The sequence below is a fragment of the Macrotis lagotis genome, chromosome 1, assembly GCF_037893015.1.
Source record: "Macrotis lagotis isolate mMagLag1 chromosome 1, bilby.v1.9.chrom.fasta, whole genome shotgun sequence".
Classification (NCBI taxonomy): Eukaryota; Metazoa; Chordata; class Mammalia; order Peramelemorphia; family Peramelidae; genus Macrotis; species Macrotis lagotis.
The window spans coordinates 907,339,229-907,362,332 of NC_133658.1; the positions used below are offsets into that span (position 1 = coordinate 907,339,229).

At 39.9% G+C, this 23,104-nt stretch overlaps 1 protein-coding gene across 6 annotated transcripts in view; it reads left to right on the forward strand.

Moving 5' to 3' along the window:
• The first annotated feature begins 9,165 nt into the window (after window positions 1-9,165).
• Window positions 9,166-23,104, forward strand: part of LOC141509656 (cell adhesion molecule CEACAM1-like) — a 40,329-nt gene continuing 26,390 nt past the window's right edge. Inside the window, exons 1-3 of one of the 6 annotated variants that reach the window (XM_074219354.1) lie at window positions 9,166-10,146; window positions 13,066-13,136; window positions 19,511-22,402. In XM_074219354.1, the coding sequence (XP_074075455.1) occupies window positions 22,339-22,402 (64 nt within the window). In that variant the 5' untranslated portion in view covers window positions 9,166-10,146; window positions 13,066-13,136; window positions 19,511-22,338. Of the gene's footprint in view, window positions 22,403-23,104 lie in introns of all 6 variants that reach the window. The other 5 variants (XM_074219352.1, XM_074219351.1, XM_074219355.1 and 2 more) reach the window with 5 other exon arrangements.

The following is a 23,104-nucleotide window of genomic DNA, read 5'->3' on the forward strand; positions in this document are numbered from 1 at the left end:
GCAAAGCCGAGGTCAGCCAGCCTTCTCTGATGTGTGGTGAGGATATGCAGGCCACAGTAAAACTTTTTGGAAGTTGCCTTGGGAAGCCCTTGTGGACCTTGTGCCTGGCACAGCTGAGTGACTAGTGTGGGAATCAGAATCAGAAAGGCTGGAGTACAAATCATGCCTCAAAAAGATAATAGTTGTGTGACTTGCAGGCAAGTCATTTTTTTTTTTAGGTTTTTTTTGGAAGGCAAATGGGGTTAAGTGGCTTGCCCAAGGCCACACAGCTAGGTAATTATTAAGTGTCTGAGACCGGATTTGAACCCAGGTATTCCTGACTTCAGGACCAGTACTTTATCCACTACACCACCTAGCTGCCCCCTTGGTCAAGTCATTTAACCCCTGTACCTGTAAAATGGGATTTATAGTGCCCACCTCACAGTTGTTGAAAGGTTCAAATGGAGCCATCTCTATAAAGCTTTTTTATAAAACATAAGGTGCTTTATAGACATGAGCTATTAGGTTTTTATAAAGAGGCAGGTCTCCCTAAGAGGGCTTTGGCTGGAGGGAGAGAGGGACATAGCAAGGCCTTGCTGACATGCTTTATCCTGATGCCTGAGCAGTTAAGAAAAGTGCTATGGATCATGGGGAGAGGGGAGCAGCACACAGGCTCCTGGAGACAAGACACTGCTCTTTATCCTATGTGTTACAGTAGAAAGAACCCTGGATTTGGAGTCAGAGGATCCTGGGTTCATATTCTTGCTACCTGTGTGTACCTGGCCAAGACTCAATCTGCAGACCTCAGGCTCCTCATCAGTTAAATGAGAAATTTGTACTATCTTCTGAGGGCCTTTTCCAGCATTAAATCAAGGATTCAGTCATCCTACAAGATTGAATTTCTCTAGCTTTCTCTGGCCCCTCCAGCTCACCAATACATCACTGGGAAAACATTAGGAAGTGTTTGTGGATCTGGTCATGTCATTCCCTTCCTCTCATCCTTCAGGGCTCACTGTTACCTTCCTTTTCAGGGTCAAAATCCTTTAACTGAAGTTTAGACCCCTGCAGCCTTTTGAGTCATCCTTCCTCTGCAGCCTTATCTCATCCCACTCCTTTCCACCAGAGTTGTATCCTCAACCAGACTCAAACAGTATCTTCCTACAAGTATGCCCTAGGCTCTGCCACCTCCAAGTCTTGAATCCCAGTTATAGAATTAGAGGGTATCAGCCTTAGAGCTGTCAGGGACCCCAGAGATCATTAGGACTGGTTCTTCACCTTCCTTGTCTCATGGGTCTCTTGGGCAGTCAGTCTAAGGAAGCCTATGGCTCCATCTCAGAGTCATGATTTTAAATTCACAGAATGAAACAGAAAGATTATAAAGAAAACCAAAAGTTAATGAAAAGTTGTAATTTTTTCACATTTATAAAATCTAAGAATCCCTGATAAAGGTCAGTGTCCTCATTGTTAGAGGAGAAACCTGAGGTCCCATATTGGGACTTGTATGAGATTAAAGAGTCAGCAATTAGCAAAACTTTGAGGGCTTCTGACTCCTGAGTCACTCCTATCTTTTCTTAGGAAGTTACTCAAGAGACCAATACACTGCTACAGCAGTTGGCAGGGTCTTTCCTATCTCATGGAGAGTCTTGATTTCAGGTCTTCCAGTGATTGAATCCTGTCCTTTCACCATACTGTGCTGCTTTGTTTTGCATAGGATGAAATGAAAGAAATTTTGTTGGAAAGTACAGCCATTGTCCCCTGTCCCTCCTGCTGAGATACATAGTCTCTGAGGCTTTTTCTAGTTCTAGGTCCTCTCATGGGCCAAAGCCTCAGCTCTGACCAGGCCAAGGAAAGCTCCATGTTAGAGAAGAGGAGGAACAGCAGATGGGGGACTGAGATTCCTGGGGAGCAATGAGCCAGAAGCCCAGGCAACGGATCAGAAGGGATGGACAGCAAACATGGAGGAGGCCAGAGCAAGGAGCACAAACACCCCAGGAAAGGGTCAGGAGCCTTTAGGGACCATCAGCAGCAGGAGAAGGGAGGGAAGCCCAGAGGCCTTGTGCTTGCTCCCTGTTGCCAGAAACAAACCCAGAAGCCAAGACCCCAACAAGAGCCCTCCTGGCCTTCAGGCATCCCCACAGAAAGCTGGGAGAAGCACTCCCTTTCCAGGTGTTCTCTCTTTTAACATTCTGGGTGGATTTTGCCTCTCCTCTTCATGTCTATGTTCCAGCACACTTGACTTCCATCACAGTTATTCAGGGCAAGCCAGAGCTAATATAGCATTTACTCAGTCTAGGGATTCTTCCTTCCTTTGTCACCTGACACCCTCCTTCCCTGTACATCTGCACTGGAGGATCCCCGCAGATATCGTCTTCCTGCCAGGCCCAGCTCACTTTCTACTTCCCCGATGAACCCTTTCTTCATGTCCCCTGCCTCAGCTGACAGCCCCTCCTCAAATTAACTTAGAGCCCTCTGGCCAAGATTCAGCACTGTTCCCCCTGGACCACCTTGCTGCCCAATTCATTTATTGATTTGGATTGAGCAGAAAAAGCTAATGGAACATCCAAGGAGAGGTGATGCTTCCCATCTCCATCACACTTGAAAGGTTGTTCCTCAGGAAAACCAGAGAGGCAGGGAATGCTGGGAGTAGTACCCCTGGTTTTACAGACAAGTCCATGGAGAGTCATGGAGCTGAGGGGTGTCATGTGAGGTGACATAGTAAATGCTGGAGCTGGAATAGGAAGCCAGATCCCAAGTCTAGAACTCTCTTCTTTCCTTGGTCCCAGCCTTCTAGCAATCCAGTGCTGCCTCCAGGCCTGAGAAGGCTCTGCAGGGAAACTGAGGCCACCCTGCTCCTCCTGTGCTCTTTGTCTCAGCTCCTCTCACTGGGTTCTCTTTCCTCCCAGGCTCTTTAGAAAGCCCAGTGGCTGAGCTTCCTTCCCAGGTCCCAACTTCTACAGTGTCTTGTGCTGAAGAGTGGGCCATGTCCCCCAACCTTGCCTGCCTTCCTCCCACCCTCCCCCTTGTAATTCCCCTCTTTTCTTTCATGATACCCCTTACACAGGGCTTTCCCCAGGAAACCTTTCCTGATGCCATCTTATATTAGTGCATTCCCTAAGAAGAGGGCCTGCTTGGTGCTAATTCTGCCTCAGCACATACCAGCAACTTAATCCTGGGCAAGTGCCACCCCCTTAGTGCCCAGAAGAACTCTGTAAGCATTTGCAAACAAGGAGCCAGTTGGCACTGGTGGAGAGGTTGTCTCCCCCAGAAATTCCCTCTCCCCAGGAAACAATCCATCGTGGACAGATTCTTCTTCTCATATTTGTTCCACATACATGTTTATAGGTTTCCTCAGCAGGATGTATATTCCTTAAGCAAAACAACTTTTGTTTTTGCCTTTTTTTTTTTAACAGATTCCCAGCCCACTTCCTTTGCACCCGGCAAGTGTCTAATAAATGTTTGTGGATCAACAGATGAGTCCTATGTCCTCCTTCTTCCCACAACATTCTGTGCCTAGGGGCTGAGGGACAGGAAAGACAAATGGGGATGACCTCAGGGTTCTCTCCAAATGCTGGCTCCAGACTCTGACCCTGAATGCTCACCATATAAGAAACCCCCTCCCCCAGATATACTGGACTGACCACCGTCCTCACAGACCACATACCCTCAAACCTAGAAATCCCCCAGAGGCCTCTGGGATTCTTGTTTCTGGGCCTCAAAGGGCATCTTGTCCAACCCAGGCCTGGTGAGCCAAACGTCTCAGGTAAATGATCATCTGAACTGGGCTTGAAGATTCTTGGTGTTGGGGTGCTCACTGACTTTAACCCTCTGTGGTAGTAGTAGTAGTGCATGGAATGGTGGACATGAGGTCAGGAATCCTGCCTCAGCCACTGACTAGCCCTGTGACTCCAGCCATGCCATTGGCCATCCTCCCTGTGGGGTCCTTCTCCCAGCATGAAGACATCCACATGGTCCTGGGCACTGCCCGGCAGCCAGCCTTCTGGCTCTTGAGTGGGAACTCCGGACTTGAACTCTACTGGGCCCAGCTGGCTCAGGAGTGTCAGAGACTGCCCCTCAACAATGCTCTGCCTGCCCCATGGACTTGAGTATCTTGGGGCAGGTGATCTTCCGGAAGAAGCCAGCATATCCTGGGAAAACTGCAGGAAGAAGGAAGTTATCCCCCAAAATACTGTCTAGGGCCTCAGACACTGGGGACCTCTGAGCTCTCCTGGCTCAGACCAGGGTGGTCTGAGTTTGGGGTCTCACCTCCTTGGTCTGTACTCTGCAAGGGATCATATTCTCCCTTTTCCCTGGGTAAGAAACTTTGGGGTGGTCTTCACCCCAGACTGAGGGAGGGTGCTGGAGTGACCACCTGAGCTGGGGATGGGTAGCATTTACAGAGACTGGTAAATGGCCTCAAGCCATCAGGACCATTCTGTGAATTAGCAATTTGAATCATATAGCTCCCCATGTCGCTGGGGGTGAGGTTGGGGATGAGCAGGGAGCCTCTGGGGAGCACCCTCTCCGGGATATCTGCGGGGGTCTGCTCTCCCAAAGGGGCACTGTGATCAGCGCTCTGGTCGGGTGTTTCTAAGGCTGAGGACCTGCCCTGAGAAACCTGGATGTCCAAGGTGACGCTGCTGCCCACGGGGCCAAGGGATGGGCTTGGCACAACCCAGAGGAACATCTGGAACAGACGTCAGCAGCCAGGATGGAGGCTGAAGGGAGGGAGAAGGCAGAGGCCAGCAGGGTCCCCTGGTCCCCTGAGAGACCCAGGCCCCTGAGCCCCGCCCCACTGAATGGAGGGAGGGGCGATGCCAGGCTGTGCCAGGCCCAGGCTCCAGAGGGTCTGAGAATCTGTTCTGTGGGGGACCAGCCGTGACTCGGGAAGGCTGTGGCGGGGTGGTGGGCACACGTGGAGGGGGGCAGCAGAGCCACGCGGGGTGGGGGTCGGGGCAGCCCTGGGAGGACCTTGGAGATCCCTGACTCAAACGTCCCCAGTTTACAATTGGGAAAAATGAGTCCCCGCTGAGGGAACAGAAGTGAGCCGTATTAAGGGGAGGGGGGCAAGAGCAGCATTTGAACCCAGACCTTCCGAGCCCCAAGCCCGGGGGAGCCTTTGCCACTTAACTGGCCGCATTTCCAGGCTCCAAACAACGTGAGCCGGGGGTCACCGCTCGGAGCTGGGGTCCAGGTGCCCCCCCCGCAGAGCCCGCGTCTCTCGGGCCCCCGGGGCTCCCCCGCGCCCGGCTCCCCAGTCCTGAGCCGCGTCTTCCCTGAGCACGGGACCGGGGCAGACCGGGGGGCTGTTGGGCTGCTCCGGGGCCCCAGCCCGGCTCTCCCGGCGGCCCCTCCCCCGGGGGCGACGCTTCCTCCCCCTCCTCACCGCCCCCGGGGGGCATCACTGAGAGCTGGGGGCCGGGGGGTCCTGTGGGGGGCACTAAGATGGGGGAGTTCTAAGGGACGCTCCGGGGATCCCAGCTAAAAAGGCGGATTCCTAAGGACCACTCGCCTCTGCCCGGTCCGCGTCTCCGGGCATTAACTGCGGCGCAGACGGTTATGGGGCGCGGGGGGCCGGCCCTGCCCGATGCCTCGATGGTGCTGTAGAGGGGTGATAGTCTTGGAGGCGCAATCGGATCACCTCATTAGAGGGCAGTCTTCCCAGACAGGCCAACAAGGAGTTAATGATTAACCCTATCCTTTCTGCTTTTGTTTTTTTTTGTTTTTGCAAGGCAAAGGGGTTAAGTGATTTGTCCAAGGTTCACACAGCCAGGTAATTAGTAAGTGTCTGAGGTCCGATTTGAACTCAGGTCCTCCTCCTTCCAGGGTGGGTGCTCATCCACTGTACCACCTAGCCCTGCCCCTGCTTTTTAGATGAAGATTCCCCCTCAGTAGATTGGGGTGATCATCTTGGACAGATGGCAAAACTTCATGTCTTACCTATATTTTCTGTCATTTTATTGAAGCTGATATTTTTTAAGGTTTATAGGTTTTGTGCCAGGACGTGTGGCCATGGACAGGAATTTGAGGAGGAATAGGCCCTTGTTCTCCCCTGGGACATGCTCCTTGGAAGGAAAGAGGTCAATAACTTTTCTTTTTCCTTCTGCATTTTATTTTTTCCAATTACATGTCGCCATTCATTTTGTTGTCAGATGTTGAGTTTCAGCTTTTTCTCCCTCCCTCCCTTCCTCTTCCCTCCCCTCTCCCCAGTTAATCTGATGTAGGTGCTCCGTGCAAAATTATGTCAAATATATTTCCAAATTAGTCGTGCTGGGAAAGAAAAATGAGAACAAATGGGAAAATTACAAGAAAGAAAAAAGTAAAAATAGTTAAATGAAAACAGTATGCTTCAGTGTTAAGACTTGATAAATTTTTCTCTTTTAGAGTTTGTTATTCGTATCTCTGTATTGCTGAGAAGAGCCAAGTGTATTGGAGCTGATCATCACACAATGTTGCTGTTAATGTGTACAATGTTTTCCTGATTTTGCTCATTGTACTCAGCCTTGTTCCATGTATGTCTTTTCAGGTTTTTCTGAAATTCACCTGCTAATGATTTCTTATAAAAGTATTCCCTATCATTCATATACCCCAACTTGTTCAGCCATTCCCCCATTGCTGGGCATCCCCTCAATTTCCAGTTTCCTCCTTCCTTCCTTCCTTCCTTCCTTCCTTCCTTCCTTCCTTCCTTCCTTCCTTTCATTTTTCATCCATTTGTACATGCATATTTCCAAGTTACAAAGTTTCTCTCCCCCTCCCTTCCCAACCCCCCTCCCTTTAGTTGGGAACAGTTAGGTTAGCATTCTAAATACATATTTTGTTAAACCTATTTACAAATTAGTAATTTTTCGTATGAGGAATTAGGATTAAGGGAAATAGATCCTTTTTTAAATTAATTTTTATTAAAGATATTATTTGAGTTTTACAATTTTCCCCGCAATCTTACTCCCCTCCCGCCCCCCATGGAAAGCAATCTGTCAGTCTTTACTTTGTTAGGGGAAAGAGATCCTTAAGAGATAATTTTTATAAAGTGTTCATCAAATTCGGTAGGGGTGTTTTTTTCTATGTGTTTTGTTTTTCTTCCTCTGGTTGGGGATAACAGAATCCATAATCTGTGAAATACAGTTGCCCTAGCTCTCTGAACTGTCCTGAGGAGCTGCTTCCATGAAGGTTGCTCATCTCATAATGTTGTTGATGTGTACATTGTTCTCTTGACTCTACTTTTTTTTCACTCTGCGTCAGATCCTGTAAGTCATTCTATGCTTCTCAAGAATCTGACCATTTATTGTTTCTTATAGAATAATAATATTCCATAGTATTCATGTACCATAACTTGTTTAGCTATTCCCCAATTGATGGGCATCCCCTCAATTTCTGATTTTTTTGCCTCTACAAAAAAGAGCTGCTATCAATATTTTAGAACATGTAGAACTTTTCCCATTTTCTGCAATTGCTTCTGGATATAGTCCTAGAATTGGAATTGCTGGATCAAAGGATATGGACAGTTTTATTGCTCTTTGGGCAGAGTTCAGTATTGCTCTCCAGAAAGATTGGATCCATTCACAACTCCACTAACAATGCATCAATGTCCCAATCGTCCACAACCGCTCCAACATTGATCATCTTCCCTTTGTCTCATCTGGGCTAATCTAATAGGTGTGAGATAATACCTCATTATTGTTTTAATTCTCATTTCTCTAATCAAGTGTGAATTGGAGAAATTTTCTTTTTCTTTTTGCTTTTTTTTTGAGAAAGATTTTATTTATTTTGAATTTTACAATTTTCCCCTATTCTTGCTTCCCTCCCTCCATCCCCCACAGAAGGCATTCTGTTAGTCTTTACATTGTTTCCATGATATATACATTGATCTCAGTTGAATGTGATGAACAGTATAAGAGATAGCAAAATTACATAATAAGATAATAGGTTTTTTCCTCCAAAACTGAAGGTCTTTGGTCTTTGTTCAAATTCCACAGGTCTTTCTCTGGATACAGGTGGTATTCTCTATTGCAGAGAGCCCCAAATTGTCCCTGATTGTTGCACTGATGGAATGAGCAAGTCCATCAAGGTTGATCATCACCCCCATGTTGCTGTTATGGTGTACAATGGTTTTCTGGTTCTGCTCATCTAGTGGAGCATTTTTTCATATGCTTATATTTAGCTTTACTTTCTTCATTTGAAAACTGCCCAGTCATATCCTTTGACCATTTATCTGTCATTTCTTATAGCACAATAATATTCCAATATAATCATATGGCACAATTTGGTGAACCATTCTGATGCAAAACCCTTCCATTTCAAATTCTTTGTCCCAACAAATGCATCTGCTATAAATATTCCTATACATATAGGTCCTTTTCCTTTGTTTAGTCTTATTTTGTGATACAGACCTAATAGTGGTATTTCTGGGACAAAGGGTATGCATAGTTTTAGAGCCCATAAGGCAGAGTACCAAGTTGTTCTCCAGAGTAGTTCTATTAATTCACAACTCCATCAACAATGCTTTAGTGTCTCAGTTTCCCACATCCCCTCCAACAATTTTCATTTAGTTTTTCTGTCATATTAATCAATCTTATAGGTATGAGGTAGTGCCTCAGAGTTGTTTTAATTTCCATTCCTTTAATCAATAGTGATTTAGAGCATTTTTTCATATTAATATATATATATATATATATATAACACTTATTTCTACTTCTGGAAACTGAGTTCATATCCATTGACAGTTTATCAATTGGGAAATGACTTGTATTCTTATAAATTTGACTGAATTTTTATATATTTGAGAAATCAGTCCATTATCAGAAGTACTGACTGTACAGTTTTACCCACCACCCACTCAAATTCCCTGTTTTTCTTCTAATCTTGGCTACATTGATTTTTGTGTAAAAACTTTTTAATTTAATGTAATCAAAATTATCCATTTTATATCTCATAATGTGCTGTATAACTGGTTTGATTTTAAATTCATCCCTTATCTATAGATCTGACAAGTGAATTATATTATGATCCCTTGATTTGCTATCTAAATTATGTTGCAAATAGTGACTTTGTCTTGCTTTAAGCTATGAGATAATGATCTTGTGAACAATGAGATATATGAGTGTGTTTGTTTTAAATTGTCAAAGTCTGTTTCTCTCCCTCAAATCAGAGTGCAAAAAATGAAAATTCCCTATTGTGACAGGATGACATAGACATCCTGGAGAGGAAAATCTCATATTTATTGGAAATCTGTGAGTCCAAGGCCTGGACATCCTGATCTTTTATCACTTTTTGTCTTTCTTTCATTTTGAGATCAACTAATCAGATTGACATGAGGAAGACATCCTGAAATCAGGAAGAGAGAACTCTCCTGTAACTTCATTGGCTGCTGGCAGTCCCAAAGCTGAACTCCCCATTCATTTGCAGTTTCTGGCCACAGAATTCATAAAAACTCAAACTTGTATGTTCAGAAAATCTCTGTTGTTCTGCCTTAAAAATATAATACAAGTTAATCTAATACTATTAACTCTGGAGGTTAGCATAATGTAGTTTTACTCTTTATTAGGGTCAAAAATCATGATCTGTTTATCAACTATGAGTGCCTTAGACTCAATTTGGAGGGGTAAAGTGAACCATTAGGCTTTTTTGGACAAAATGTGAGTAAGGGCCCTTGGGGGCTTGAAAGAGGAAAGTCTGTTGTCCAGTTTCTTGTTCTAACTTGAACCCAGATAAGTGCTTTCTAGGCTCTCCTAGGAGGGCAAAAACTGCCCAGGTTTTGCTGTGGTCTGGGTTTCTCTAAGGAGTACCTGTCGATATTTGGACAATGGTCAATAGGATTGGGGTGCTGGTGGGATAAAAAGTGAATTGACCCTAAATTTTAGTCGACCAATTCTGGTTAGCAGATTTCAAAAGTGAATGGAAGCCAAAAAAGTCATAAAGCCAACGACAGCTAAACTAAGGTTAAAAGAGTTTCATCTTTTTTGGAAAAGTGCTTTGCATGGGTTTCCAGCTCCTCTGAACTTCAGCTCTCTCTCCTCACTCCCTCCCTCTGCTAGTGTGACTTTTCTGGGCTGCCAGGCTCACATACTTCCCCTCCCCTCCCCCAGGATACGGATTCTGGAGGGAATCCAGCTCTGAAGAGATTCCATTTGGATGACTCCATTTTCTCCTCCTGCCGCTGACTATCTTTTAAAGGTAAACCTGATTCTTAAGTCTTAAGCCTGGGAAACTGGAGAGACAGTGCTGTTGGTGTGGGTGTTCTCAGAGAGGCTGGCATGTGAACTAGCTGGGACAGCTCATCCCTCCTCCCCTCTCTTGGAGGTGCTCCTGTCTCTACCAGAGGGTCTCCAGCCTTCCAACAGGCAGGAAAAAGGGAAGGGAATCCTGCTTTCTCAAAAGCCTTCTGTTCCTGACCCTCCCCCCCCCCAACTCCTAGAAATCCAGAAATAACTGAATGTGAATCTGATTTGAAAAACTGTACTAATTAGGTAGCCAGTCATTTTGCGGTTTGTTATGGGTGTGGCCAGAAACCACCAAAAGTTAGAGCATTTTCAACTTTCCTTTTGATAGCTGATCATGTAAATTTTTGGTAGAGGATTTAACTGTATCCCACAATACGAAATGCTTGGAATAAATAGCTCAGGTTTAAAATAGAACACCAAATAATTGAAATGATAAATTGAGCCTCTGTAACATTTAGAAAATAAATCTAGGTGGAATCAAATTTCTTCTGGTCGCATTTTAAGTGAAAACTATCTCTTCTGATTTGATGTTTAAGATAAGTCAGAATTTATTATACTGTTTAGCATTAGGACAAATTGAGAAAGTGCAGGGATTTGAAACTTGTGTAACATGAAATAAAATCATATGATTGTAAAGTGCCTGGCAGAGGGCAAACACAATAAATATTAACGGCTGTTATTATTTCCTTAATTGAGATTAAGTGCTTCATACCTGATCATTTTAAATGTGAATGATAAATGATGACATTGGTGACAATATATCTGTAGGGAAATTTGAGCATGCATTTAACTGAATTGAGATCACCTTATAAAGGGTTTGTTTTAAATTTTAAGTTGTAATTTTTTTGGTTATGTTGTGCAAATTGGTAAATTTTTGTATGTCATGTTAACAACTTTTTTCCATCTTGCATATCATTAGAGTATAAAATGAATTATTTTAATTAATTAATTAATTATTCTGACTATATGCAAAGATAGCTTTTAGCATTCTTTTTGTAAGATTTTGAGTTCAACACTATTCTCCCTTCCTTCCCCTCTTACCTTTGTATGGGATAAAAAATCCACTAAAAAATTGCAGAGACTTGTCTGAGCAAAAGAAAGTTTATTTTCTTTTCTCAAGATAATGGCAAGGATTAACAGTTTGCACCCAAAGGATAGTTAAGCAAGATTATATAGATTCTAATGCAGATCCCCCTCCCTAACCACCTTCTCCTTTAACCCACTGGCTGAGTCTCCGGAAGCACAATCTTATTCTGGGAAAATCTACTCCAGCAACAGACACAGAGAAAACAATGAAATGTTTTCATATTTTTCCTAACAGATGGTGAGGCAACTTGGGACCTTCATCACTATCTTAATGACATAATGTCCTTGGTTAGACTGTTTGTAAAAATAGTCTTAACATAAAGCAGAAGTCTCTGAACTTCCTTTAGAATGCAAGGTCTTTCTAGGAATTGTCCAACAATAATAGTATGTTTTTTCTTAATATTTCTCAACTCTGAGAGGACTTCACTAGGAATATTAACCCTGTGAGGGTTTTACTGGTAATATTCCATTCACCTTTGACAGTAAGGAATCTGATAAATGTTATACATACATAACTATATGAAGCATATTTTAATATTAGGCATGCTGTGAAAGCAGAATCAGAACAAGGGGAAACAAAAGCCATGAGGGTTAAAAAAGCACAATTTTTTTTAAAATGGAAAATAGTATGCATTGGGCTACATTCAGACTTCATAGCTATTCACATCTCTGGATGTGGATGGCAATTTCCATCGTAACTCCTTTAAAATTGTCTTTGATTTTTGTACTGCTGAGAACTAAGCCCATCATTGCTGATTATCAATTACTGTTGCTGTTACAATGTACTGTTCTGTTCACTTTACTCACCATCAGTTCATGTAAGTCTTTCCAAGTTTTTCTGAATTCTAGCTGCTCATGATTTCTTACAGAATAAGAATACTTCATTGTGTAACACATTTGTGTACCACAATTTGTTCAGCATCCAAATGATGGACATCCCCTCAAATCCAAGTTCTTTGCCACTACAAAAAGTTGCTATAAATATTTTTGTATATGTGGGTCTTTCCTTCTTTTTTTGTGATCTCTTTAGAATACAGACCTAGTAGTGGTACTTAAGCCGAATTGTATTAAAAATGACTACTATTTTATTAGCCATGCTAATCCTGTTTTATAGAATTTAATTTCTGACCTTAAGAGAACTGGATTTTTCCACTTTTGCCTAAAGTTACGAGGAAATTTGAACTACAGTTATTTGACTATTATTTATAAAAGTAAAAGTTTTGATCAAGTGTTCACAATCTATAGCTAGCTTCTGCCAAATTGCTTTCCAGCTTTCCCAGCAACTTTTGTCAAATAACGTTGTTCCAAAAGCTTGACCCTTTCTGTTTTTTTTTCCTTTCTGTTTATCAAACACTAGATTACTGTGTTCCTAAATTATGCCTATTCTGTTGACCCATCATTGTATTTCATAGCAAGTGCCAGATTGTTTTTGATGATTACTATTTTCGAATACATTGTGAGATCTGGTATAGCTTGATTACTTTCTTCATGTTATTTTTCACTGACTCATTTGATATTCTTTGACCTTTCATTTTTTCAGATGATTTATTTTTTCTAGCTTCATGAAATAAATTTTTGGTAGTATGATTGATATGGCAGTGAATAAGTAAATTCATTTAGGTAGAATTACCTCTTTTGTTATATTGGCCTACCCTGTGATGTGATGCTTGTCTTTTGTTCTCAAAGAAGACCATGACATCAGGGAAACGATGCTATGGCAAGCACATGAATTGGATTGTAGTAAGCAGGTGCTGTGCTGAGTCACCAGTCTCACTTTCTCCTCTAGAGTCATCTGAGTCCAGGGGCCAGATATGAATCAGGACGATAGGAGATGGCCCTAGATGCGAGGCAATCAGGGTAAGTGACTTGCCCAAGGTCACACAGATAGTGTCAAGTGTCTGAGACCAGATTTGAACCCAGGTTACCTTGAGTTCATGTCAGTGCTTTGTTCTCTGTGCCACCTAGCTGCCCGCTCTGGTTTGCCCTGGTCATGAGCAATTAATATCTTTCCTGTTTAAATCTAACTATTTTTGTGTGAATAGTGTTCTGTATTTGTATACACATAACTTCTGGGTTTGTGTTGCCAGGTAGACTCCCAAGCATTTTATATTGACTGCAATTATTCTGGAAGCAATTTCTCTTTCTATTTCTTGCTACTAAATTATTTTGGTAATAATATATAGAAATGCTGGTAATTTATGTGGGTTTATTTCATATTCTGCACTTTTGCTCATTATTATTTCAACTAGTTTTTTAATTGATTCTCTGGGATTCTCTAAGTATACCATCATATTGTCTTCAAAAAGTTATAGTTTTCTTTCCTCATTGCCTCTTCTTGTACCATCTATTGACTTTTCTTTTACTCCCATAACAGGCATTTCTACTACAATACTGGATAATAGTAGTGATAATGAGCATCCTTCTTCACCCCCTGAACTTATTGAGAAGACTTCTACTTTATCCTCATTACAAATAGTGCTTGCTGATGGTTTTAGATATATACTATTCATGTCCTGTTTTTATGGCACAATTAGGTGATACCATAGATAGAACATCCTGGAGTCAGGAAAACCTGAGCTTAAATCTGACCATAGACACTAATTGTGCGACCCTGGGCAAGTCACTCAATTCTGTTTGCTTCAGTTTTCTCATCTACAAAATAAGCTGGAGATGGAATAGGCAAACCACTCCAATATTTTTGCCAATAAAATCCCAACTGGGATCACAAATACTATGAAACAAATCTGTTTTTATAGAGAGAAGAAAATAATTTATATGTAAGGGTAAAATAATTCTCACAGGTCCAATTATAAGAAGGGGTTGGTGTGGCCTCAAATTGTCCCCTGCTGCAGTATTATAAGGAGATGGGATTACTGTGCATATCTATCATATTTGTAGAACACTGTCACCTGCAGGCTAATTGTGCAGATATCCAAAGTTTCAGGATCATGAGGCCATTCAGCAATAGATGACTTTGTACAGGAACATACTCTCCTTTGAGGCAGCCCATGCACCTCTTGTCCAGATCCACTTGTTTGAGAAGTTTTTTCCTTATTGTGGAGGCTTAATCTGCCTCTCAGTAAAGCCTGGACATTGCCTTACCATTTTCATTCTGGGGCCAAACAGAGTGTGGTTAAAGAAAGTTCCCTTAATCACTCTCAGCACTGGGAGGGAGAACTAATAGCCTAGATCCCAAAGTTTCCCAATTATTTAGAAGAGAGGAACAAATTTATGGTGGTTAAGTGGAAAGTCTTATACTTGGGTTTGTTATGCATAATTTTCTTAGGTGAAAAGTGAAATAACAAAATGTTAGTTTTATCCATGAAGTTTTATCCTCCAGGATCTTGCTAACCCTGGGTGGATGATATCATTAAAAACACCTATGAAGAGCTTAATGAGGAAACAAGATTTATAGAAATCTCACAAAGAATCATAAAATTTTTGTGGCCAACTAATGAAGTTACAAATTAGTACATAAAGTTGTCATTGATGACTTGATGATTCTCTAACCCATCCATAAGATCTCTTCTACTTCAGAACTGACATAGATCCAATTAGCAACAGTACTGCTGTCACCTCTTCTGACTTGATAGTTAGACATATAAAACTCCCTTTTCAAAATGTCATAAGTAGGAGAATTTCTTCAGTCCCTTAGAGAGATAACCAGACCTGCCTTCCCAGAATAGTCTTTACTCTGATTGCTTACACAACTGTGAAAGCCTAAAGGCAGATGCAATTAGAAGTGGACTAGGCTGTTTCACACAGAGCCTGCCCTTACATTTATAAGTGGGGAGACACCAACCTGGAGGGGGGGCTTGCAAACCCATCTAGAGGCTGATAAACCAATTTTTCATCAGAGATCTAGAATTAAAGAGTATAAGACTTAGGTTCAAAAACTAAAACACACAAGTCCAAGATGTTTTTGCTGTGTCTATAGAGCAGCTGGGCGAAAGACAATCTGAGGTTTGTTTGTGTTCCATGGGCCACAATAAGCACCTGGCTTGACCTAGAGCCAAATCAGCTAAAGTGGTCTTGGACTTCATAAAGTGGCAATTTATTCAAGAACAAAGTAGATGACTTTGTTGTTCAATAAAGATTCACCTCTTTTTCTTGACTAAATTTATTAATGGTTTAATACTTCAGTTTTTTTTTAATCCTTTGGGAGGATTTCTAGGTTCGATTCTCATTTATTCCCCTTGCAGTCTGCCTTGAGTTGATGCCAAATGATAGATCGTCAGTCCAAGAAATGATTATTTTACTTCATAGACAATGGATCATTACTGAAGGCTTTTAAAAAGTGGCAAGTGTGAACCTGGACATCAGGAAGATTACTTTATCTCTGGTGTGAAAATTGGAATGGAGAAGGGAAACACAGGAGCTAAAGAGATCAGGGAGGAGGTTTTAAAAACTGTCTAGGCAAGGAGCAATGAGGGCTGGGACCAGGATGGGGACTCTATAAAAGAAAAGACAGAGTGAATAAGAGGGATTGCTACAAATTATGTTTCCTACCTCTGTATATTTAATTTTAAGAAATGTCTTGTTCCTCACCTTATACATATCAGAAGATAACTTGAAAATGTTGTGTTGCTACTTTTGTGAGCTATGTATAAGATTTTGACTGCATTTTGAATACATTCTGAAAATTTTTATAATTTGATTTTTGGGGTAAATTTGAAAATATTTCTATATTGAAAACTCTAATCAAAAGATAAGGTATAAAATCTTTTGGGGAATATGGAACCCTGATTTGAAATAGTTTAAAATGTACCTATATTTTGGGGAAAAATTAAAATCCTAACATCATAAAAATAAGTTCAGCACTAATTTGAAGAACTCTCAAGAAGTAATTGCCTTTGGTGTCAGAATAAAAGATGAAAATCCTGTTCTGATATTAACTATTTAAAAATATATATAACATGGAATGCTAAATTATTAATCTAATGGTCCATTTTTATAACATTTATAAAAAAGTAATAAGTTTCATGAACAATAGAATTCATTTCTTGCCCCAGTCTAAATGAAATGAAAGTTCTAAAATGTGAATTACTCCTTTTATTTGTTTGGGCTTGGGATTTAGTTTTTAATAAAGACTAATTTCAAATTAAAAAGCAATAACAGATTTTTTATCCAATTTAGGATATGATCATTTTTTAAGACTTCAGGGCCTAGTTCCATGCTAGAATAGAATAGAATAGAATAGAAATTTTTTAATAGTATGATGACTTGGTTTTAGCTAGAAACAGCAAAGATAAGTTTTCTTTTAAAATATCAATTAGTAAATTGTGTTTAACTTATAGAGAGAGTTCGAGATAAATATAGGAAGTTTTTTGAAGATAGCCACACCTTGCTAGCAGCAAAGCAATTCCCTTGAACACCACATGCTATCAGACCATAGTTGGTTTGATTTAAGAGAAACAAAAAATTTCGTGCTGAAGGGAAAAGGATCAAGACTACTTAGATTAAGAAATGTATTAAACTCTATGATTTCTTTTAATTAGATCTCTATATTTCTCTCACTAGCTATCTATATCTGTGTGTGTGTGTGTGTGTGTGTGTGTGTGTGTGTGTGTGTGTTTGTGTGTATATGAAATTTGGTTCTTGTCCTTCATTATTGAAGAAGATCAAAATGACATCACTATGTTTGAGACAAATGACAGTATGTCCAGCTGTGCCTGTTCAGACCAATAGGAGCTCAGAATGCTCTACCACAGGTTCGGCACAAATAGTACCTGTGAACTCCTGGGGTGGGTACTCTAAATGAATGTATGTCACATTTCCCTGGAGCTGCTGCAATTCTGCCTTCCTCAGGGTACAGCTCCCTCTATGATGAGGGCATGCCATGCTGGGTGGTCCTGTGCCAGTGTCTCCCAGGCTGCACAGTTTCAAAGTTCTTAAGAGAGACCTTCAGGGTGTCTTCTGACCCTGCTTTGTGAGCGCTTGCCCTGTGTGAGTTCTCTATAAAATAGTGTGTTTGACAAGCATATGTCTGAGATTCTTATGTGTCCAGCCCATCATAGTTGCACTCTTTGTAGTAATGTTGGAATGCTAGGCAGTTTAACTTGAGAAAGAACCTCAGTGTCTGGTATCTTCTCCTGCCGGGTGATCTTCAGAACTTTCCTAAGACAATTTAAATGGAAGCGATTCAGTTTCCTGATGTGGTGCTGGTAGAGGGTCCAGGTTTCACAGGCAAATTGCAATGAGGTCAGCACAATCTTGGTAAACCTTCTACCAAATTGAAATGAACTGATATTCTATGCAAGGTAATTAAAAAAATTTATGAAATTAAATTAAGAAATTTAAAAATTTTAAAATGCATAGTTGTGATCATGGTATTTTCAGTGTGCTAAATGTTCAATATTGGTAAATAATTGTATCAACTATGAGTCCTAGTAAAGACATTAAATAAGAGATTAAATTATACTGTTGACAATAAACAGAATGAATTAACAAAATTTAAGTGAAATAAATCTCTTATGTATTTTTTCTTTATTGCTTTTTGTAACTAAAATAATAACTATCTAGTCCTAAAATGTGAGTAGTGACATTTTGCATGTGGGATAAAACTGTTGGGCATATAACTGATTTGATCTTGCTATATGTATAGTACTAATGCCCCAATTGTTTTTCTCAATTGGAGACATTTGTGAAAGTTTCCCCAATTAAGAGTAACAATGATTACCTGATTTGAAAAAAATGACCACTATACTATCATTAAGGCTCTTGAGATTACTAACTGAAGTACAAAAAATCTTGTAATCCTTGTACATGCTTATTAAGAATTTTCTGTGTAGAATCTTTGAAACTGGGATGTGCTTCATAAGTTTCTTTTTTGCCAAAAGATAAGTTTGTTGAAAATGCTTTACATAAATTTGGTTTTGATAAGTTTAAATTTTAAAGATTTATTTTTCATTTAAGGCTGAATAAGAACAAGATGTTTTAAGATGTGAATTTAATGTTACAACCTGTAAGCTGCTTTAGCACAATAATTTGATGTTAACTATTTTGTCCGAGTTATTTAATTAGTGTGTTCTTGGGGACCTTTGAAGTTTCCCCATTGTCAGATTTTGCTATTTTTATATGGATTTTCGTTCTGGAGATAGTTATTTAGCACTCAGACGGTATGACCTATCTTCAGATTAGTAGAATTCTTTTAGCACAACTGTTAAGCATCATAGTTCAGTAGTGAAGAGGACTACTGCTAAAGTTGTTTTTTTTTTTGTTTTTTATTTTTTGTTTATTGTTTATTTTTTGTTCTTTTTAGTTTTTGCAAGGCAATGGGGTTAAGTGACTTGCCCAAGGCCACACAGCTAGATAATTATCAAGTGTCTGAGGTTAGATTTGAACTCAGGTACTCCTGACTCCAAGGCTGGTGCTCTATCCACTGTGCCACCTAGCCGCCCCTTAAAGTTAATTGTTGATAATGGTCCTTCTGCTCTAGGTGAATGTGACTTGAAATCCCCTTTTGAGCCCAACTATTGTGATGAATTGAGACTTTGAATGTCTCTATTTGAGTTTTCCTAGGTCTTGTCTATATGATTAGCTATGTCCCTGTTTTTAATTCTCCTAGAAATGATTCTATTTTTCAAGGTACAAAAGTGTAAATTGAATATTTGTGAAACATTTTGTCATTTGATAAATGCACCTAAACTAAATTAGTGTCAGTAGAAAGGACTTTGTCATTCTTGATCTGAATTTTTTTGATGTATTTATCAAAAGTATATAATTCCATAAAAGTATATAATTCCATTCCTAAAGAATTTCATTTTCTTTTTTGAGATCAATATGAGTATTTTTGAATAGAAGTAGGTAAATATAAAAATAAGTAAAATTCATTATGTTTATAAGGTGAAAGTTAGGAAAATCTCAATGCTGCTTTTGCTATTCTATGAAATACGATTTGAGTGTGAAAACATTATGTTTAATGAAATTGATGTGATGTCCTACTTGGAAAATCACTTGGAAATATGATTTTTTTATGATTGTTTTATTTCTTTTAGAATTAGAAACATCTGTTGAAATTATTTTAAAGTCAACCTCAGATGCTCTTATTGTTTAAAAGGATTTTAAAGTAATAGTTTGTGTTTAGAAGTATCTTAAACATGCTTAATCACTGAACAAACTTTTCTATAAATTTTGTTTTTTGTAAAACTGGTTTTAGATGCAATTTAGGATTATTGGGTATTTTTTTTAACAGCCTAAGTTTCTATTTATTGTATTTCATTTTTAAGTAGACTTGATAGAATGACATATTCTGTTCCTTTGGAGCTGAATTCACTCATGATCATGTGAATGTGCTATCAGAGACCACAAGAGACTAAAAGTTGACCTACTCTCTAAGGGGGAGTCCATGTATCAGGTAAGTTTATGTTGGACTAAGGTCCTAGAAACCAGCTACACAGTGTGGTTGGATATACTACAGGTGACAGACTCCTTGGGAAAGACTAGGAAAATGACTTTGAATTATTCATTTATTTCCCCCATTTGGATGATACTGTTCCACTAACAAAAATAACTACCAAAATTATAAGGATTCTACTTCAAAATCTAAGGTTGAATTTTCCTAACTCCATTCTCCAAACGTGTCTCATCTGGCACTTAAAATCTGACTCAAAGTACCTGGTCATTGACATAGCTTTACCTGGAAACTGTCATCTAAATAAAAAAGGAAAATTTCCCTTTTTTATATCCCTGGTTCTTATAGTAAATTTCTATAATGATGTCAAGTGATCAGTTAAAGAAAATAAAATTAATTCCTGCCATTTTTGCTAAGAACCATCTAAACTTTAATAGCCATCGAGGTTAGTATATACCCTTGGGATTTGTTGTAAGCTACATGTTCCTTTGAGAATTAAGATCCTTTAGCTTTTCAAAATGCTGAGGGGATGTTTAAATAAATTTCAATAAAGATTTTGTGACATCAGGGTACGATTCTTTATTATAACTGTTCTATTTTAAGAAAAGGAACGTTAGTCAACTAAGTATGTCCAAAAAAGAATGGCCAGTGGGGCTTTTTTCATTTTTTTAGAGAAACTCATTTTTCACCAAAGATTTTTTTTTATTGTTTTAAACATAAGCAAAAATTTAAGTTTTATTTATAAATCACCTACTAGATGCATACTGTTCTAAAATGATTATCAAATGTATATGTTGCAACTCAAATTGATATGAAAAAAACAATTTTAACTTACATAGTGGAATCTTCACTAGTTTTGTAGTTATTTTTGTTAGTGGAACAGTATCATCCAAATAGGGGAAATAAATGAATAATGCCAAGTATAAAACTGGGATGTTTGCATAAAACTGGTTTGGTTTTCAGATTTTCTATTTGTAATTAAGTTCTTTGTGTGACAAGTTAGTAATTTCCATGATTTAAGAAGGGTCAAAATTAAAAGTTTTGACCTGTTAAAATTTGTGTTGAGTGATTTCTATAAGGAATCTAAATTTTCTGGGGAAAAGCCTGGTCTTTGATTCAACCCAGTGAAGGGAAAAATCAGTTTACCCATTTTATAAGATCATTTCAAATACTAACCATCCAAGGCCTGATTGAGCAATCCATGAACTCTACTGATTATTGGCAGCTGTAACTCCAGGAACTAGCCATTCCAGGAGCTGTTTATTCTCGAAAGAAGTTGGTGACCTCCTTCAGGATAAACAATTTAATTAAGAATATGCTGTTTACGAGCACATGGCCTTCAGCAGGTCACGCAATCTATAGATGGCTTTTTAAATTTATTACTGAATACTGGAACTTAGCCCAAGCCTTGGCTGTATGCTTTCTTTGTCCTCTAATGTATAAAAATCACTTTCGGATTGAAAAACACCGAAGCCTCTCCCATGTTGCTGACGAGTTGCCTGGGATTCCCTTCGGGTCTCAGCTGGACTGATCCAGGGCTTCTCCAGCATTGACTTTGAGAGACGGTGTTCCCCCGAAGTGGTGATGTTTTCTTTTTCTTTTTCTTTTTCTTTTTCTTTTTCCTCTATCTTAATAATTATTGTCATAGTTTTAATACTCTGTGTAATTTTGCATTGTTTGTGTCAGTGTCGTTTGTCTTACTGTTCTATTCCTTGTTTGGTTTAATAAATCCCTATTAAAATGTGTTGTATGAGAGCGTCATTTTGTGGGAGCAGACCCATGAACACTTAAAATCACAATACACCCAGATTTATAGAAGTACATCAGCTGTCTTCAGAATTAAAAAGAAATGGAGCCAGGATGTTGTGTTTTTGTTTACTTTCTCCCTCTTGTGCTTATTTGTACAAGTTATTTAAGCAAAGGAGACTGTTCCCTTTTGACTCTGTAAATATGTAATTCATCCTTATGCCCTTTCATAGACCATTATGCTGCCTGCACATTCTTCTAGCATCCCTAGGTCTCCAAGATATGTTATTTCTCCCTCCAATAAGTGCCTCATTTTTGTCCATTTTTTCTATACCTCTTTAGTTGATCTACCATTGATTTCATATGATGTCATCTTTGATCAAAATGGAGAAATTAGAAAATTTAATATGCAGTTCAAATTTATATTCCTGTTTTAAAAAAGTCATTTCTTTCTGTTTTCTAATGCTATCTCCCCATGTGTTGATAACATACTCTGGGAGACAAATGATTCCGAAGTCAGAAAATTTGTCCTACATTCATTATGCTTCAAATCCAGGAAGAGAGATAGCACTTCATTCTCATTTAGACCAGATAGTATTGTATAAGGATGAAAGTCTTTGAAAAGGAATTGTGCTCCTAATATTGGTCAACATTAAAGACAGGTCTCCAAGGAGTATAATGTTTTATTTCCCTTATCCTTTGCATATAGAGAAATATTCCCTTTCTCTCTCTATTTGGGGGGCAGTCATCTTGGTAAATCTTAGAGAATAAAACTTCCATATCTAGCCCATGCCATGACATTTAATTGTAACTAAATTTTTAAGGTTTACAAAGCACAGCAGGGACACTTCCAGAGTCTGTACTTGGGCTCTCTACAGAGAAAATACAGTTCAGTAGGGGAAGACAGAGATTCTTGGGAAGAAGAGAAGCAGTCACAGGTTGGGGGTCAGCACAGAACTTATGAAGAGCCCCTCAGAAGCTCCTTGCAGTGGGATCAGAATCTGGAAAAGGTTCTTGATTACAGGTGAGACACCAGCTCTGATGGAGAAGAGATGGAGCTTGGGGGGATTCTAGCCCAGGTATAGCCAAGTGAATCAGCTTAAGGACCTGGGGAAGGAGACCATACTCGGGGGTATCTGTGCCAGACACAGTCTCTATAGACCTGGCCAGAGGAGACTTCCCTGAGCCAGGAGCAATGGTGGAGGTATCAGCTCAGAGCTCTCTGTTCACATCATTGAGAATTGGGACAACAGCAAGTCCTGGAAGTGAGAAACCTCTAAAGATGCTAAGGGAAGTTTTGCTGTCAGAGGAAACCTGGCTGTGGATCCCAGCCCTGAGGTAGGACCACTGAGTCCTCTTAGCTTCAGTTGATCTGGAACACCAGCTTCCTTGTTTGGGAGCCTTAAAATGCACCCAGGGTTATGTAGTGATGAGGTGTGGGAGCGTTACATGCTGTTGTCTCTAAGGAATTAGGACTCACAGACTCCCAGTCAAGTAAAGGGTATTTATTGGGGTAGGGGTGTCACACTCCCCACTGGACCCCACTTCCTGGGGAGGCAGGGTGCTGAGCTGGGTGAAATTAGGGGCTTATCTAGGACAAGTATGGCTGTGATTCTAATAGGACATGATAATTCTGCAGTACAGGGAGGAGTTTGTGCTATGAGGGGGCCACATAGACTTGATGGAACTGTGCAAAAATTACCCAGAATGCATAAAGAAAGGCCCA